Source organism: Diospyros lotus, chromosome 1 (genome assembly GCF_014633365.1).
Source record: "Diospyros lotus cultivar Yz01 chromosome 1, ASM1463336v1, whole genome shotgun sequence".
NCBI lineage: Eukaryota > Viridiplantae > Streptophyta > Magnoliopsida > Ericales > Ebenaceae > Diospyros > Diospyros lotus.
Genome location: NC_068338.1, coordinates 48,729,800 through 48,747,422, shown reverse-complemented (window position 1 = coordinate 48,747,422; position 17,623 = coordinate 48,729,800). Strand labels below are relative to the sequence as shown.

Below are 17,623 nucleotides of genomic sequence, written 5' to 3'. Positions count from 1 at the left end.
ATATTATTATTATGTCAAAGACCCACCCACCCTATATTTTGCACGTTTTAAATTTGATTAATACCTTTCCAAAAAGCACTACTCTTACTTTAAAAGGAACGATAGTTAGGTATATTGGGTGAGTTAATTAATATGATTAAGATTTTGTTAGATATAATCAAATTTAAAAATATTAATTGAAGCGGTAGGGTTAGGGTTACGACGACAAACTGTAATTAAGCAGAGGATTTATTTAGCCGGGAAACTTACCAGCCGTCCTCCTGGCTGTGGAATATTACATTAGATCGGAAAACGACGTCGACCGTGGAGTGAGTTGAGTTTGAATTATTACGAGCAAATTGGAGTTAAAGATGGCCATTGAATTGACGCTTTGCTCGTCTTCAAGACACGGCTTTTTGGGTGCTCGAACTTTTTGTTCTGACTAGTCTGCTCATCCGTTTCCAATCCCGGCTAGAGGTATGTATGTATGTATGTATTTGTGTTCTCGTCCCCGATTTCAGATTCTTGTTATCTGTAGAGCGATGATTTTTAGTTTCTCAATTGATTTTTCACCGTAGATCTCCTTCAATTTTGCTATGTTTGTGGATTCGATGTTTTGTTCTGTTTATCTGCCAACGATTCTCTCTCTCGCAATCACTAGAAATTTCTTCTCTGGCTATTGGTTTGTAGACTGACGGTATAGCTCATGAGCTGCCTATGAGTGATAGAGATTGAGAACTAGATCGCCTTGTGAAAAGAAGTCGAAAATCCGAGAAATCGAGAATGGCATCGAGTGGTAATGGTGGAAAGGAGGAGGAAATTGAGGAATCTAATGGCTCTGGTGGGGTCAAGAGTCGAATTCCTTTATTTGTTTCTACGTCTCAGAGGGGACTTGTAGGTGATGGAAACCCTCAAAATCTGCCCTATGATAATTTTTCTGGTCTGCCTAAAAGATTGAGGTTCCTCAAGTTTGGTTCCTTGGCTTCCCCATCTGTGAAATTCCAGCGGATTGCTAACCAGAAGGATCAGATTTCACGGATTGTGCCTTCATCAAGTAGTCATGCTATTCGAGAACGATTTTCTAGGATGTTTTCCCGAAAAATTGATTGGACCTCTCTTTGGAACATCAGCAAAGAATGGATTAGGGACCCCGTGAATATGGCCCTTCTTGTTTGGATTGTCGCGGTGGGTGTGTCTGGTGCTATTCTGTTCCTTGTCATGACTGGAATGTTGAACAGCGTCCTGCCAAGGAAGTCCCAGAGGGATGCTTGGTTTGAAGTGAATAATCAGATCCTCAATGCGCTATTTACTCTGATGTGTCTATACCAACATCCAAAGCGTATCTACCACCTTGTACTTCTATTGAGATGGAGACCAGAGGACATCACTAAACTCAGAAAGATTTATTGCAAGAATGGGACTTATAAGCCTCACGAATGGGCACACATGATGGTGGTTATTGCTCTGTTAAACATTAACTGTTTTGCACAATATGCACTTTGTGGTCTTAACTTGGGATACAAGAGATCAGAACGACCAGCCATAGGAGTTGCAATATGCCTCTCCGTTGCAATTGGTGCACCTGCAGTTGCTGGTGTTTACTCCATTGTTAGTCCCCTTGGGAAGGACTATGAGTGTGATGTGGATGAGGAAGCACAAGATCAAACTGCTGCTACTGATGCTTGCCAGCCTAGTCAGCTAAGACTGAAATCATTAGAGAAGAAATTTTCATTTGTATCAAGAGATGACAGGAGGATTGTTGAGAGCAGACCGAAATGGAGTGGTGGGGTGTTTGATTTTTGGGATGATATTTCTTTGGCATATCTCTCGCTGTTTTGTAGTTTTTGTGTTTTTGGATGGAATATGGAGAGACTTGGATTCGGGAACATGTATGTTCATATTGCAACTTTTCTTCTGTTTTGCATGGCCCCTTTCTGGGTTTTCAATTTGGCTGCCATTAATATCAATAATGAGGCAGTCAGGGAGGCTTTAGGGGTTACGGGGATCTTTCTTTGCGTGTTTGGTTTACTTTATGGTGGTTTTTGGAGAATTCAGATGAGAAAGAGATTCAATTTGCCAGTGTACAATTTCTGTTGTGACAATCCAGTTGCTGCTGATTGTGCATTGTGGCTTTTTTGCTGTTGGTGTTCTCTTGCTCAGGAAGTACGGACAGGGAATTCCTATGATATCATAGAAGAAAAATTTTTCAGAAAGCAAGCGGATGATTATGGCCAGTCTCCAATTTCACCATTGCCTCGTGAAGATGGAGACTTCCAGTTGAGGTCTGGCCCAAGTTCTCCATTTGGGAACATTGCTGCTGCATCCCAGATTACGAAAACTAACTCTCCAAGTCCTGGCAGATTCTCCAAGGAATACTATACTCCGGATCGGCATCTTCCTCTGGTGGAGGAGGGTAAGGATGAAACTATGACACCACCTACTCCGCCACTTATTCAGAAAGAAGCCAATTAGCTTGAAATATTTCTGTGATAGCATTCTGTTTTGAATTACTAAATGCTGCAAACTAGTTCATTTCATCTGAATGTACTTTTGAGTGTATAGAACTTCGTTTTATGTGTAAATGCTCTTTCTTACTGTTGTGTGTCTCTCAGATATATGTTTTCACTTTAGTCTTGGTTCCCATATCTGAAAACATGCTATATCTATATCAATAATTGCAGATGATTTGTTCTAAAGAGGGCTAGGTGTTTCTATCAGAAGCAAAATTTCCCCAGTTCAAAAGGCTTCTTGTTGTTGAGATGGCAACTGTCAATGCATATTCTCTTGATTTACCGTGGGATTTTGTGGAATTTAGTTTAGAATTTTATAATACTTGTGTTAGGATTTTATTTATTTAGGAACTTTAAAGGATTAAGAGTCTTTGCTTTTGTCAAGATAAATGTTTTATTATTATTATTATTATTTTAGGGGTGGGGAATTTTAACAGATTATGTGGTAGAATTCAAGTATAATTAGGTTACCACATCACAACTTCTTCTTCCATCCCTCTGCTCTGTTCTTCCTTCTACTGTTGCTACTACTGCAGATCATTCTTGTGCATCTTGTCTTATTTTTCCTTCCATCTGCTCGCTGATTTCCTACTAGTTTTCAGGCTCTCAATTCTCTCAAACTCTTTCCCTTTTCTTCAGTTCTTTTCCTCCCTCTGTGGTCAGTACTGCATCACTGTTCTTGTTGTCACACTCATCATATTGTATCTTAATAACTTCATTACCTTCGTCAGAAATTTGCATATGATTTTCTTGTCATTTTCAGTTTTCTATTTTTGTTTTCATTTCTTCTTCTTTTTTTTTTTTTTAACTTTTTTGATTATCTCATGTATCAGAAATTTGCTTATGATTTTGTTGTCATTATCTTAATAACTTTTTTTTTGTTTTAAAACTTGAAAGTTGTATAATTATACACATTATGCCCCCAACTTTATCCTTTAATCATCTCACGATTTCTTCCACTCTTTTGGTTGGGTCCTTTATTTTATTATTTCCTTGATTATATATATATATATTTATATTGAAACTTTGCAAGAGAAAATATTTGTTAAAGTATGTGATTGACTTGATTTTAAATTTGAACAATTCAACCCAAAAATGTAATAAAAATTAGATTTTTGTATTCCATTCTAAATTTAATGAGTTTTTGATCTTTTACCTTTTAACAGATCCACACATTGTTTTACTACCATTTAATTTATATCCTGAAATTATATCAAATGAACCAAATTTCATGTGCCATATTGCATTTCAAGTCTAGATTAATAAACAATTAACATATATATACTTATATTAACCTTTGGTGCACTTGGTGTACAATGCTTATATATGTTATTTTTCTTGGCAAGGAGTAAGGTTTGGTGACTAGGAACGGTGTGTTGTGTTCTGATTTGGTAGAGGTTAAAATATTTGCCTGTTAAGAACATGGGAAAATTTTGTTAAAAGCAATTAAAGTTAGCATCATTAGCTTTTTGGTCTTATAACAAATGAATCTTATGGTAGGTAATTACTAAATATTAAATTGGAATCTACCATATTAAATTTTAGTTCGAGTGGTATTCTTAAAAAAATTATAACACTGAATCACAGATGTATATATATTTTCGTATTTTTAGAAATAACTTCTAGTTATTTTTAAAATTACTAATCTTAATATGAAGTCAAATTTAAATAGAGATTAAAGATTTGAAGTTTGAGTGTTGCCTCTTACATAAAATTTGAATGATCACTTATCATCTTTGTATAGAAGTAGGGTTCAAATATGAGTAATTTATGAAATTTAGTTTTGAAAGTAAAATAGGAGATTTATTTTATATATGTGATATGAAACTAAAACGCATAATAATAATATTAAAATAATGTGTATCTTTCATCTTGTAACGTGGTGTGACACTTTATTGCAAAAAAAGAGAAACAAATCTAATCCATCATTTAAACACATGATAGAAGCTTCACTTAATTAAGAAGACACATACAAATTCTAATTAAAATGATTACTCAAAACAAATGATGCCATATATGAAGCATTCATATCACTCAAATTTTAACCATTCATCCAAATTAATAATAATTAATTATTATTGATAACATTTCACACCATTATATAAAATTTAAGATTTGATCCAACCACGAGCGGATTTAAGGTGGTCTATTTAGCCCAACAAATTTAATCTCTTACCCACCGACGTTGAGTAACAATTATTTGCCCGGCGCTGGTGTGACACTGCCACGGCAGGGCGGTATTCTTTTTGGCCCTGGCAACTTCCCATTGCCGTCTAGAATTAGAATTTCCAAGGGACAAAAACACAAACAGTTGGTGCCCCTGAAATCAGAGCCCCTTCAAGCTATATAAATGTTCGTATAGGGTGTTGTCCTATTTGGCTCGTATGTTTGCGGGAAAATCACTTCTATTTACGGGCAGGCTCCAAGACTTGGGCAGGATCGTCGGCTTGGACAAGCTCCAGCCTCGCCCCAAGCACGCCAAACCCCTTTTGAGAACCCGGGTCCGAGTGGAGTCGGATCAACCGAGGGCCAAGATGGAGCGCTCGGAGGAAGGGGGCAGCCGCCCGTCGGGCCAGCGCCGTCTACCGCTGGCGGAGGTGGTTTCCGACTGCGTGAAGCGGTGGTTCCAGGACACGCTCAAGGAGGCCAAAGCCGGCGACGCCGCCATGCAGGTCTTGATCGGTCAGATGTACTGTAGTGGCTATGGCGTCGCCAGAGATCCCCAGAAGGTGCGCCAAAGCATACTGCCTTTCTCTTCGAATTTCTTTTTCTTTGAAATAATTATTTATTCACTTTCAATGGTTTTAGTAGCATTCATTTCATTCTATTGTGTTAAGGGTTTTTGAATTGAATAGTGTTGTTTCAGCCTCAACATTGTGCTTCTCTATTCGATTGCGGAGAAATGGTACGAAAGGAAAGACATCAGAACTTGAATCAAATGGATATCCATCCAATATTAGGGAATAGATTCGTAAACTTGGCTGCGCTCCACTTAATGCTACTAGCTTGCCTGATTTAGTTGACCTTTTTTATTTTCTGGAAGACTTCAAGAAGAGATAACTAATAACACGGAGAATTTGTTCAATAGGCCTGGAATAGTACGTTTTTGTTTTATAGTATTTTCATCTTCCAAATTCTTGGTATCTAAAGCTTGAAATTGTGTTAAATCAACTCAAGTTCGTTCACAGTCAGGTTTTTCTACGCTGTCTGTGAAATTTGATAACTGGGGAAAGTTTAATCTGCTGAAAATTCAGGGGCGTGCTTGGATTAACAGGGCTTCAAGGAGTCGATCCTCAGCATGGGAAGTCGGTGACAAGCCTCCAGGTGCGCTCTCTCTCTCTCTCTCTCTCTCATGTGTACGGGCTGTGTACTAGTGGGTGTTTTGTTCATTGTTTTTTATTTTCATTAGGTTACAACGCAAGTGATTCAGATTCAGATGATATGAAGGGGGACGCTAAATAATTGTAGATGCTGTTTTTGGTCAACATTGAAAATGCCAAAAGTGAGTTGTATTTCCCGTTAATATTATTTTCTTTTTGTATAATTTGGAATTACTTGAACTTTTGGAGACAAGTTGTCATTCAATTGTGTTGCTCCATTTTTCTACTGTGTAGTTGAACATTATAAGTTGTATGTTGAATGTATGGTGAAACCTCATACATAAAATGCAACTTTGTCATTCACTGGGTGTTTTGTTCATTGAATAAATCCAATGTTTCTAGAGTTTATGCAACCTTTTCACCTTCTGATCGTGTGCTATAACTAGTTAATTCTAGAACAACTCTTTCTGGGTAATCTGTTTAACTACCTTCAAACCATCTCGCAACACTCGGTTCTCCAGAAAACTTCAATTTTGTATAACTAAGTACACGCACCATCTTTTTGATGTTCCAATTTTCCTAGGGTGGAAGTATCTTGCAAGCTTCCAAAGTTTCCAAGAATAGATCTTGTTCCTATTGCTCTTTTAAGTTTTTGATTGTGGTTGTTTGTATCGGTGATAGTTCTCCTAGTTCTTCTATCCCTGTAAAGCTCTTTGCCTGATGTGTATCAATTCAGTTGGTGCAGTTACCCTTCCTAATAAACAAGATATTTGGATTAAGCAAGAAGGGAACTGCCTTGATTTTCTCTACAATTTCAATTTTATTTTAGGCTCTCGCTATCAAAGGTTATCCCATTTTGGTAATTATTAGTAGGATGTGTAAGAATTTAATGTTTCCTTGGTTTCTGCAAACAACGTGTTCAAGGACCTTACAATAGGTGTTCTTGATGGTGTTGAAACATCAATTTTCCTATGCTTTATTGACACTTAGACATGGTAGAGTTACACTAAATGGTGTCTAATCATCTTGTCTGTGATTTCAGTAGTCCAGAACACTTTCATCTTTTTTTTTCATTCTCTGTTTTTGTTTCTTTTTTCTCTTTCTTTCCTTAATCTCATTCAAAATTATTCCCTTCTCAGTATGACTCTAAAAGTCCCCATGGCTCCAGCTGATCTCCTGGAGTATACTTAAGTGCCTTGTGATCTAAGTCCCTCACCCATTCTTGAAGAGGAAGACATTGTCTGGGAATCAGTTCTGATCAGCTATTCATTGATACCGTTTCTCAAGATTATGGTACTTCTTGTTGGATGCTTAAAGGTATTTGACTTGGTGCTGGAGCTAGGGCTTGTTGAGTTGGTCTCCACCATCAAGTTGCCCAAAAGTTGTTGATGTGCATTTTGACTGGCCTCAAAAGTAGTACAGTACAATATGAAAATAGTGCATTGTGGTGACACATTGCTCATCAATCACACTTTGCATAAGTCTCTGGTGGAATGATGGAACCCCTTTAGGCTGGCAATCATACAACTACATTGTTAAATGTGGGCCCTACTGTCCAGTTATCCTCATTATATCTGGGTGCATTATGCCAGGCCAATCAGCACCATTATATTTTGCCTATTTATTATTCTTAAAACCTTTGAATGTCTTTGCGACTGATACCCTCACTTACTGTCTCTCCTTCTCACTGTCTTTTTCTCTGTGACCCATCCCATGCTTATCCGGCCCTGCCACAGTTCCTCATTAAGCTATTTGATACATCCTAAATGAAGAGCCCATATGCAAAGGAATGTGAGATAACACTGGTTGTGCTGGTGTCTTAATATGGCTTCAGAGTTTTTTCATTTCTGTTAGTACGTCCTCAACTAGTGAAGCTTTCCTTTTATTTGAATGAATTGGGAAGACTTTGGCTTTTGATCTTGCACTGCAATAAGTAGTTTGCAGTCTGCCTCGTGCAGGTCTCTCAGGTGTCTGGCTGATCCAATCAGTCTCATTATGATGCAAAGTGGAGAAGCTTGCTTTCATTTGATTGAATATAAAAATCTATACGTGTGTTGGTCTTGCACAACACCATTATATGTAGTTTGCTTTCATGGATAGTTAAAGCACGTAAGCAAGAATATCTACATGTGATTTAGGTTGAAATGCTGTAATGTGACAAGAATGCGAGTTTCACCTAGTGATTAAAGTCCAGCGTTGAATTTATGACATTTCTTTTCATGTTCATAAATATTTCATCTGCCATGGTTGGGCTGGAAGCCTAGTTTCCACCCAGTTATGTGATAGCACTGTAATTAGACTAGCACTGAATTCAAATATTAAAATCTAGTAAATGGTGATGGAAAAAGATAATTGTTGTTTGCTTTGTGAGCGGAAATCATTTTTTAACACTTGGTCATTTGTGATCCTTATGTCCAGAATAATCATTAGGGGATCAGATGGTGTCCAATTGCCCAAGTTACATAAAGGTTCTTTGTTTCCTTCTCTATTTTGGCCTCTTCTTGTCATCCTTTTTTTTGAAAATATATTCATGGAACACGGGCGTGCTACCAGTCAAATTATTAGGTGAACTTACAGCTACTTTCAAGTTGTTCTAAATAAACAATGCTGCAAATATATTCATGGAACACGGGCGTGCTACCAGTCAAATTATTAGGTGAACTTACAGCTACTTTCAAGTTTTTCTGAATAAACAATGCTGCAAAGATTATCCCATTACTCCAGAGGACAAAAATAATTAGGAATCTTGATAGTAATTTCGCACAAGAGTTATTCCTGTTTTACCAGGTCCAAAGTGAAATAAGGGTCCAGCGAGAAGATTGGTCATCTGAAGCAGCAGTTTTAGTTGCTTTATTTTCTTTACTAATTGCAACCCTATGCTTGGTTCAACAATTTTTATATCCATTAGACTTAAAAAATTATCTTTAAATGTGCATTATCTTTAACTATTCAAGAGGGTTTGAATTTTAGTTGCATAGTTGATTCCTTCTGTTGTCATGCTGCAGTCTCTTTTCTATGTAAAAACACATTATTTAACCTTGTAAGCCAGCTTAAGAGTTGTACATTGACTGTAGAATGTAGATAGTTAATCAAATTGAATAGAGTGGTAAGGCAAATGTGAATTGATGGGTAATTTCTATTTTGTGCGCATTGTTTATTGTTCATGTTGATTATTATATTACCCTGTAAACATTGACACTTTGTGAGTGCAAACTTTTGAGTTACCATTTGGATGGTGATCAGTATTGGCATCTATTTCTATTTTTTTAAAAAACAATTTTATCAAAATGTTTACTAGAGTTTCCAATTTAAAGCAATGCCAGGAAGGTAAAATAGGTTGCACAAGTGGCTAATATGATGTGCAAAATGTAGAGTGTAATTAGGTTGGACTGTCTCATATGACTGCTAAAAGTTGTTTTGGAGCCATAGGGGAAAGAGATACAATGTCCAAGGCAATGTGAGTGGCAAAGGCCGATGCTATGGAAAAAAGTATGGTTAAGTACTAAGGTCACGCTTGGTTGGAATGGGAATCCATAAAAAATGCTTTTGGTTGGTACTTTGTAATAGGGAGTGGAAATCTCAATTCCTTTGGTAATGCCCATTCCCTCAGGTTATGTTTGGTTTGTTGGAATGGGATCGGAAGGAATGGGAACAAGAATGGAATGACTATTCCATTTCATTATCATGTTTGGTACAGTCAGCAATCTTTCCATTTCATTGTTATGTTTGGTATGCAATAACTTCAATGGAATGGAATGGAAAAAATAATTTTACAGGGAAAATGCCCTTACATTAAAAAATAAAATAAAATCCTATTTTTATTTTGTTTAGTGAATAAAATAATATTTTGATGTTATTTAATTCGAAAACTTCACTTAATTATTGAATATAGCTTTAAGAAAATTATTTATGTTTTGAAGGGCTAAATAAAACACATGTAATTTAATATAATTTATAATTAAATAAAATTCATTGAACAAAAAACATATGATAAAATTTAAATTAATTCAAATGAAGTAGTTGAAGTCAATTATAGTGAACAACAAATATATATTAAAATTTACACCAACGAGGGTTGTGAACATCCTTCTTTCCAACTGGAAGCTAATTTAAACAACAAAGGGCCATCTCAACCTTAAATACGAAGTCAATATTATGTATTATATTAGAGAGTGCCAAACATTGTTCAAGACACAAGTCTGCAAAATACAAATAATCCAAACACAATTAACTAGCATAATTGCAATTAATCCAAATGGAGTACCTGAAATTATTCAAAAAACAACTCTAAAACACATTGTTCAAACAATCAATAACCAAACAAATATCCATACTACTACTATCACACACCCAATAATCAGAATTAAATATTGTTCAAAATACACGTCTTCAATCAATCAAAATGAGACACTACTCACTCCTAAAACAACTATCTTCAAAAAACCATATTCAACCAATAACTTGTCGAACCCACATTGCCCTTTCATGTGATGGACCTTTGTTGTTTAAAGGAGCAATTAGTTGGAAAGGATATTCATAGCAACCCTTGTTGGTGTAAATTTTATCATATATTTGTTGTTTAATGTAATTGACTTAAACTATTTCATTTGAATTAATTTAAATTTTATCATATTTTTTTTGTTCCCATTCAATGAATTTTATTCAATTATATTAAATTATATGTGTTTTTTAAGCCCTTCCAAATGTAAACAAATTTTTTATAAGCTATATTCAATAATTAAAGTGAAAATTTTAAATTGAATATTATTAGAAATTCTATTCACACCCAACTAAATAAAATAAGATTTTATTAATTTTTTTGTATATGATCATTTTTGTAATTTGGTTACTTTTTCCATTCCATCAAAGTTTTTGCATACCAAACATGACAATGGAATGAAATGGTCATTCCATCACTGATTGTATCAAACATGACAATAGAATAGAATAGTCATTCTATTCCCATTGCCTCCGATCCCATTCTAGCGAACCAAATGAGACCCAAAAGGTGTAAAATATGAGTAATTGAAACAAGAATGTGACTATAGATGAGCAATTATTCTAGAAAAGATAGAATTAGAAATAAGATTTTCATAATAGGGTTGGGGTGGTGCCTATTGAAAATAAAATGTGCAAGATTATGATTAAAATGGTCTAGACATTGCAAGAAGAAGACCAAAAAATGAACATGTGATAAGGTTGGATAAGGTCAATGTAATACCCCTGAATTTAAGACAAAGGAATTGAAGAAAATGGCATAATTACCATAATTTGAGGAAATTTGGAGCATTTATCCAAAGCCTAACTCGAGAAAATTTCAAAGATGAAATTTCTTCAAGGGGGATTGGATGTCATAATCAAGGTTTTCTTACTACTAGGGTTTTTAAGAAAAATCAAAAAAGAAGAAAGCCCAATAGTTGATCTTGTGAGCTTCATGTGTGCAGTAGGCCAAGCGTGTGGAAGTGCATGGTGCGAGCATGTGATTTACATGCACCCGAGAGAAAAAAGAAAGAAGAAAAAGGAAAAAATAAAAGAAAAATCAGAAAAATAGAGAAATTATGGAAAATTCCAAACAAATTATTTTGAAGCAAGGGGCACATTTGGGCAAGTCTGAGGTTCAAGAAACATTTTGGGCACATCATTTGAGGTTGACACACAAATTGAGAAAGCAGGTTTAAGTCACCAATTAGCAAATCAAGTTATTCTCCCCCCCAAAAAGCTCAGTTTATTTCGTGTACATTGTTAAATGTTGTATTTATTGTTGATCGTAATGCATTAAAGTGTATGTTATTTGCATTGAGCATCTGACCATTTGACTTAATTGCATGTGTGCCATTGTTTAACCATGACAGGAATGGGAAGTTAGTATAGAGGATTATTTGCAATATCACCAAAGTGATGTTTAATGGGATGACTGCCATAATCGCATCTTGACCCAAGGTTAATGCATTAGATGTTGAACTTCTATGACTAGGTTGAGCTATATCATGCTCATGCATCATGCACGAGAACATTTTTGAACCCGCACTAAATGATCTAACATTTAATATGGCATATTCAAACATGCCAGGTAACTTAGGCCCTAGTAAGGGAAAGGAAAATCTGGTCGATTAGATTTCAGTGATGGATTCTATTATTTTGAACAGTTTTGTTATTTTGTAACATAATGTCATTAATTGTATTCATGTTTCATGAGGCCTAGACTTGAATTACATTTCTTTTGCAAATCTGGATGTGTGTAAACTAGTATGGGTTCATTATCTACTTTGTGTATGTTTTTAAGGTTGCGAGCTATACTACGTTCCATATGTCTTTAATTACTTGTCTTAACCTTGATTTTATGAGAATGTAATGTTAAGGGGGTAAAAAGGGAATTTTGGAAACTTTGGGGTATAAGTGTAATTATTGAAACGAAAGGAAAGAGAAAAACCCTAATTCCCTAGATAGTACAATGCGTGGAGAGTGGGTTGTTAATGTCAAGTTACTTTTGATGTAGTTATTAGAGTCTCTATATCAATCTTGTAGTCTTTGTTCTTACAAAGGAAGGCGTGGAACTAAGCTTAAGAAATGGAAGAACACTTTAGAATCTAGAGATTTTAAGTTGTGCAAGACTGAAAACTGAATATATAGAATGTTAGTTTAGTAAAAATATGTGGATGGTGTCTCGAAATTTGAAGATCAAGTAGAATGTCATTAGCTAAATAAATAAATAAATAAAAGGAAGAGCCAAGAAGATCAATTTAGATATCTTAAATCAATCATCAAAAAATATGGAGAGTTGTGAAAAGGCGCACTTGGTATTTTTTGTGATTGTAAGATTCTATTAAAGGTAAAAGGAAAATTTTATGAGAGGATTATACTGATTTTGTTGTATGACACAAAATATTGGGTAGTAAAGCATGAATATGTGTAAAATATAAGAAAAAGATAAAATTAAAAATAAGGCTATTAGTAATATGGTTACAATAGCTCCTATTGAAGATAAGATGCATGAGATATAATTAAGATAGTTTTGTCATGTGATAAGTAGATCAATAGAAACTCCTATGTGGAGAGAGGATGGAATGGAACAAGTTGTATAGAAGAGGTAGAGAAAAATCAGGAAGAACTTAGTGGGAGAGTCTTAGATATGATATGAATTGTAAGGACTTCATAAAAAAATATGGTTATAGAAAGAAATGATTATTAGCTAGTTATAATTTATGTTGCTGGCCTTTCCTAGTGGGATTAAGGCTTCACATGTATGATAAATTGTTACTCCTTTCTTTTTAACCAGAATCACAAATATGGATATGGGATACCAACATGAAATGACATGGACAACACAACAATTCTCAATAAAGTAAGAGGACGACGGGGACACAACAATAATTTCATATGTATACGTGAAAATACTTTTTTGTTTTCTAGATTAGCAAATATATATTAGAACCTCGATCCATAATAAGTTCATAGTTTTTGTTTATCAAGTTCTGGACATTAAAATTCTGGAGAAGGAATGACTTGTATATCTAAATCTTTTGTTGTTTTTTCCAACTTGTTCTTTTATACATCTGATGTTGGTCTAATTAAGTGAGCCATAAACAATTCTTAGAAATGGATCTCCTTACAGAATTTTTGTACAAAAAATATCATTATAATAATGTTGCTATGGTATTTAATAACCCATTTTGATAAATCTTTTCCTTTTCTAGTTGTGTCGTTACCCATGTTTACATGGCTAGATGTGTTCTGGAAATGTTTAGGAAGTGTCAAGTTCTAGAGAAACTTAAAAAAAAAAAAAATCATTTATCTAGGTGGCACATATTTGCCAGCGTTGTCCAAAACTTGCCCTTTTTACTGACATTTATTCAATATATAGCCATTTTTATTCTTTTAAAGTATTCCTGTAATTTTTCTGCACAGTTATTAATCTCTCTGTCTTTTCTTTTATTTCTCTCTTACATCACTCACTTTTTTCCTTTCTAAATTCATCTTCCTTCTTTTAGGATGTAATTTAATCACTACTGCAAGGTTGACATGGCTTCATTACAAAGCTATTTTCTCTCATTCTGGTTTCTTATTTTCTTTTTTATGGAAAGCAAAACTTTTAAAGGGTTTATTTTATAATTTTTACATTTACTAGGTTTGTTGTATTTGTACTATTTTTTATTTTTTTCTTTTCCATAATTTAGGGTTCTTTAACGTTTGCTTCTTATAGATGGTATAATTACTACATATTCTTTCTTTTAATCATCGTTGATCTTAGATCCTTCACTTAATCCTGTAAATCCCCCCAATGGTTTTACCATCTTACTAGATCCCTGCTTTTTTTACAACCTTTTGTAGCACTAAAAGAAGGGGAGGATGATGTTACAGAGTGGGGATGTGTTGCAGACATCAAATTTTCTTGCCTTAGAAAGAATTACAGTGCTGCCTCAATGGTTCTTTGGCTATCCCAAGCAAGGATTGTTAGTAATGGCAATGTTATTTATAAGCACTATGGCTGGCCTTTCTCTTGTCCTTCTCTTATCTTCTCCACTTTCAAACCCTCCCATGCTTTTCTGGACCAACCTCTATCCTTTCTCCCTCTGTCCATTTTATGTGTTCCCATTGTCATGATTGGTTGTCAAAATTGCCGAATCCTTTTAAGTTACAGAACTAAAAATTCCACACTAATTCATTACAGTTCTCCTTTTATGCAGGTCACCTTGGGCTTTGCCAATCGAAAGAATGGTCATCCATGGTGTCTCAGGCCCAGCTGAATTTTCTCCTGTTTTTGTTGTCTCCTTCCAGCGTGTTTATCTCCTTACCCCTTCAAAAGGTCCTTGGTATGTTTACTAGAATCATTTCATTGTTTAAATTCTGTTGTGTCTTTGCTGCCAACTGAGATTTTTGGGTCACTGATAGAATCTTCTATCAGGCAGTAAACTGCTGCGTTTGAACGAACAGCTTCGTCCTTGGTGTAACCTAGAATCTGTAACATGGTAACATTGATGATATGCTTCACCCAAGAAAAAAAATGCTTCAATATCATTTGCTAGTTTGAATACAGTTGATACAACAGAGACAGGCAATCCTAATTTTTGCTGCCACTAAGAGAGCACCATCCCCGGTCTGCTGTTTGGTTTCTGCTATTCTGTAATATCACTTTTGAGCAGAGCTGCCTGATTAAATGGTTGTTTTCACTTTGGACGATGGTATCTTCCTTATCGACGATCCTTTCTCCATTCCCATGGCATTTCAGGGTTCGATGAAGCCCACAACCCAATCCTCTTATGTCGAGCCTCTTTCTCCCACTGCACTTGTAACGGTAGATGATAGAACAACATATCCAATCTACTGTATATGAGATGGACTACATGCATTATTTTTAGCTCGCGGGCTCTAGGTATAGTTATTTATGAACAAAAATAAAGAGGAAGGCTGTGTTACCTTCTCAAATTCTGGACGCTGGTCATAGGCTTTGTAGTGCCATGCAAATCCTTTCTTCAGCAGTAATTCCTACACAATTAACTAGTTGGAAGATCAAACCCACCAAGTGTGTAGACAAATTACACAATGAGAGGAGGCTTCGTGGACAATAGTACCTGTACAAAAATGCCGTTGCAATACACATCCCCTACGGAACGCCCGTAGCGATCTTCATAAAAAACAAGAACTGTCAGGCACTTACCTTGCACGAGCTTGACTAGCTCTTCCTTGGCCTCTTTCCCATATGGCATCGCGCTCTCTGGCGCATCGATTCCCCTGTTTTGTGGATATTTTAAACCATTAGTGTTACAAACAAGAACATTTACCTAATAATACCCATTTGCACAACTAGGGGGAGCGCCCCAAGGGGGATGAGAGTGCGTCCCCGAGAGACATCTCAAATTTGGGACTTTTTGTGGCAGCCCCTTAGGTCTGATTGGTCACTTGTCATGTAGTTATTTTGAGTTAAAGAGTCGAGCAATTAATAATGCTTTACCTAAAGCATGGTAGGGCCTGCTGTCACTCTCATGAATAACCCCCAAAAGCAGTAAGAGAAGGTTAGCAGTTGAAATGCGACTGGCTGGGGGGGCGCTCTGCATGCTCATTATGCATTACAGTGGCCCTTGGACTTTAGGACTAACCCCAATTTACTCAGCAAAAAAAAAGAAAGAAATTTGACATGCCTTAGTCGTATTCTATACTTGCGAGCAAGAATCTCCTCATTCTGAATGCTTAGGACCCTGAGGTGCAGCACAAACTGAATAAGAATCCATTGGATGGCAGTGATTGATTGTGGGTTTTCATCGTTTTAAAAAGCAAAATAATAAGAATCGATTGTCTGTTGAGTCCAGCAACCTATATCCTGAATCGATGATTTGCTTGTGCAATGCGTCTGCCTTGGCGTAGTTCCTCTGAGAGCGTGCCTTCGCTCTTTCGGCAGCAGCAATTTGTACTTCACTAGGAACAGATGAAGACTCTCTTGGATCCATGGTGCTAACGTACACCGTGATGGTATCACCATCTGCCACAGCTTTTGCATCCACCTGGTTATTTTCAAATCCACCATTAATACATCAAAATTAACAACTGGGTGTACTGCAATGCTTCTGGGTTTGAAGAAGTTCTCAACTGGCAGGGTCTGCAACTCAAACTTGAGTCCTTCTGGCAATGAGCTAGGTGCCCCGGCAGAAAGTTCGACCAGAGAATCGGGAAGCGGCAGGCCATAGAAAGCCAACAGGCCCTGATCAAGAACCCAAAAACCCATCAAGTTAATCATTTCAAAAGCAGATGACTTTACCTAGTCAAAAAAAAAAACTGAATTTAGTGGTCTAAGATCCCCAAACCCCTTTTTTAGCGAGTAATCTTCTCGTGCTTCAACCACGTATTGTTTACAAAATTGACAGTATCCTGCTAGATTTGAGGGGTAGTATTCACTTTTAAACTCGAAATAATCTCCTATTAGACAACTAACTATGTCTCAAGGGCAGAAAGAGACTACCTCTTAAAGTGTTCATAAGGAACCAGACCTCAAGACCTTTTCTCCCTCATTTCAACTCTCATACCACTTCAGTAAGTGGTCAAGATTCCCTGTTTTTACCTCAACATCTGCCTTCTTGTGTCGCTTCAAGGTCTGGATGACAAGCCTTGAAGCTTCTTCAGGTGTTCTTGGCGGAGGCTTTGCTTCTCTCCATGCCTCTGCGATCTTCTTATACCTGGATTTGTCACAGCAACAGTTCAAACCCGTCAGAATAAAGGACAGACAGATCGAGGAGCCAAATGCACAAAAACGAAGTCTGAAAGAATTACCATTTTGCCTGAGCCGCCTTGGACGAAACCACATGCTTACTGATCCCTTCAGGAAGCTTGAGAAAACCAAAAAACAAAAATGGCTTTTCGATCAAGTGCTTCTGAGATTAAAAAAAACAACCCAAATCCCCAATTCGCTCGGAAACCGAACATTGCACAGTTCCAGCAACCTTATTACAGTTCAATTTCAAAAAAGGACTTTGATACTGAATCAGAAAACAGGATAATTACCTGAGAGGTGATTTCGAAGTGGTAAAGATCATGGGCGAGGGAGGAGACGCCGTGGTGGCCGTGGGCGTCGGAATCCGCCGCAGCCGCCGCATCCGCCGCCGCCGCACCGCAGCAATGGCTGTTCAGAAACCGAAGGGCGTTTCCCATTTATGGATTGGTCTGAAGATCAGGCAGGTGGGTGAGGAGGAGGAGGAGGAGGAGGAGGAGGAAAGCTTAAACCCAAAGCATAATAGCCAATTTGGGCGTAATCGCCATTGCTTTTGGCAAGGAATCTTCTTGGGGAAAGAACGATGCCAGGTGGCGGTTTATCATTGGTAGGAGGAA

General features: G+C 36.5%; 3 protein-coding genes across 15 annotated transcripts; 2 read left to right on the top strand and 1 right to left on the bottom strand.

The window, feature by feature from the left end:
* The first annotated feature begins 235 nt into the window (after positions 1-235).
* On the top strand, positions 236-2,604 carry LOC127793557 (uncharacterized). Of its 2 annotated transcripts, none has more exons than XM_052324313.1 (2): positions 236-456; positions 670-2,604. In XM_052324313.1, exon 2 carries the CDS (start codon positions 763-765, stop codon positions 2,449-2,451), a length of 1,689 nt encoding a protein of 562 aa, XP_052180273.1. In that variant the 5' UTR covers positions 236-456; positions 670-762; the 3' UTR covers positions 2,452-2,604. The 2 variants fall into 2 exon arrangements, with proteins under 2 accessions (XP_052180273.1, XP_052180274.1); XM_052324314.1 differs by having other exon boundaries at positions 558-2,604.
* Positions 2,605-4,700: 2,096 nt separating this feature from the next.
* Positions 4,701-14,824, top strand: LOC127807339 (uncharacterized). 9 transcript variants are annotated; one of them, XR_008024652.1, is made up of 7 exons: positions 4,701-5,218; positions 5,744-5,813; positions 5,899-5,991; positions 8,228-8,277; positions 14,138-14,259; positions 14,494-14,619; positions 14,712-14,824. XR_008024652.1 is itself a non-coding variant. In XM_052345093.1 (4 exons), the coding sequence occupies exons 1-3, from the start codon at positions 4,874-4,876 to the stop codon at positions 5,949-5,951; spliced, it is 468 nt and encodes a 155-aa protein (XP_052201053.1). In that variant the 5' UTR covers positions 4,702-4,873; the 3' UTR covers positions 5,952-5,991; positions 14,478-14,824. The 9 variants fall into 9 exon arrangements, 2 of the variants coding, with proteins under 2 accessions (XP_052201053.1, XP_052201042.1); XR_008024651.1 differs by lacking the exon at positions 14,138-14,259; XR_008024647.1 differs by having other exon boundaries at positions 14,494-14,824.
* LOC127807324 (staphylococcal-like nuclease CAN2) lies at positions 14,791-17,568 on the bottom strand. 4 transcript variants are annotated; one of them, XM_052345058.1, is made up of 9 exons: positions 17,300-17,568; positions 17,069-17,124; positions 16,860-16,974; positions 16,392-16,502; positions 16,118-16,305; positions 15,946-16,002; positions 15,379-15,538; positions 15,224-15,292; positions 14,791-15,127 (listed from the first exon to the last, which is right to left on the bottom strand). In XM_052345058.1, the coding sequence occupies exons 1-9, from the start codon at positions 17,444-17,446 to the stop codon at positions 15,065-15,067; spliced, it is 966 nt and encodes a 321-aa protein (XP_052201018.1). In that variant the 5' UTR covers positions 17,447-17,568; the 3' UTR covers positions 14,791-15,064. The 4 variants fall into 4 exon arrangements, 3 of the variants coding, with proteins under 3 accessions (XP_052201018.1, XP_052201011.1, XP_052201029.1); XM_052345051.1 differs by having other exon boundaries at positions 14,791-15,087; positions 17,300-17,560; XM_052345069.1 differs by having other exon boundaries at positions 14,987-15,130; positions 17,300-17,567.
* Between the last annotated feature and the right edge of the window lie 55 nt (positions 17,569-17,623).

Coding starts and splice junctions, on each gene's coding strand:
- LOC127793557 (XM_052324313.1), top strand. CDS start 763: ATGGCATCGAGTGGTAATGGTGGAAAGGAGGAGGAAATTGAGGAATCT.
- LOC127807339 (XM_052345093.1), top strand. CDS start 4,874: ATGTTTGCGGGAAAATCACTTCTATTTACGGGCAGGCTCCAAGACTTG. Junction 5,219..5,743: donor TCGCCAGAGATCCCCAGAAG/GTGCGCCAAAGC, acceptor CTGAAAATTCAG/GGGCGTGCTTGGATTAACAG. Junction 5,814..5,898: donor AGTCGGTGACAAGCCTCCAG/GTGCGCTCTCTC, acceptor TATTTTCATTAG/GTTACAACGCAAGTGATTCA.
- LOC127807324 (XM_052345051.1), bottom strand. CDS start 17,446: ATGGGAAACGCCCTTCGGTTTCTGAACAGCCATTGCTGCGGTGCGGCG. Junction 15,539..15,945: donor AAGTATAGAATACGACTAAG/GCATGTCAAATT, acceptor TCCACAAAACAG/GGGAATCGATGCGCCAGAGA. Junction 15,293..15,378: donor GCAACGGCATTTTTGTACAG/GTACTATTGTCC, acceptor TTAATTGTGTAG/GAATTACTGCTGAAGAAAGG.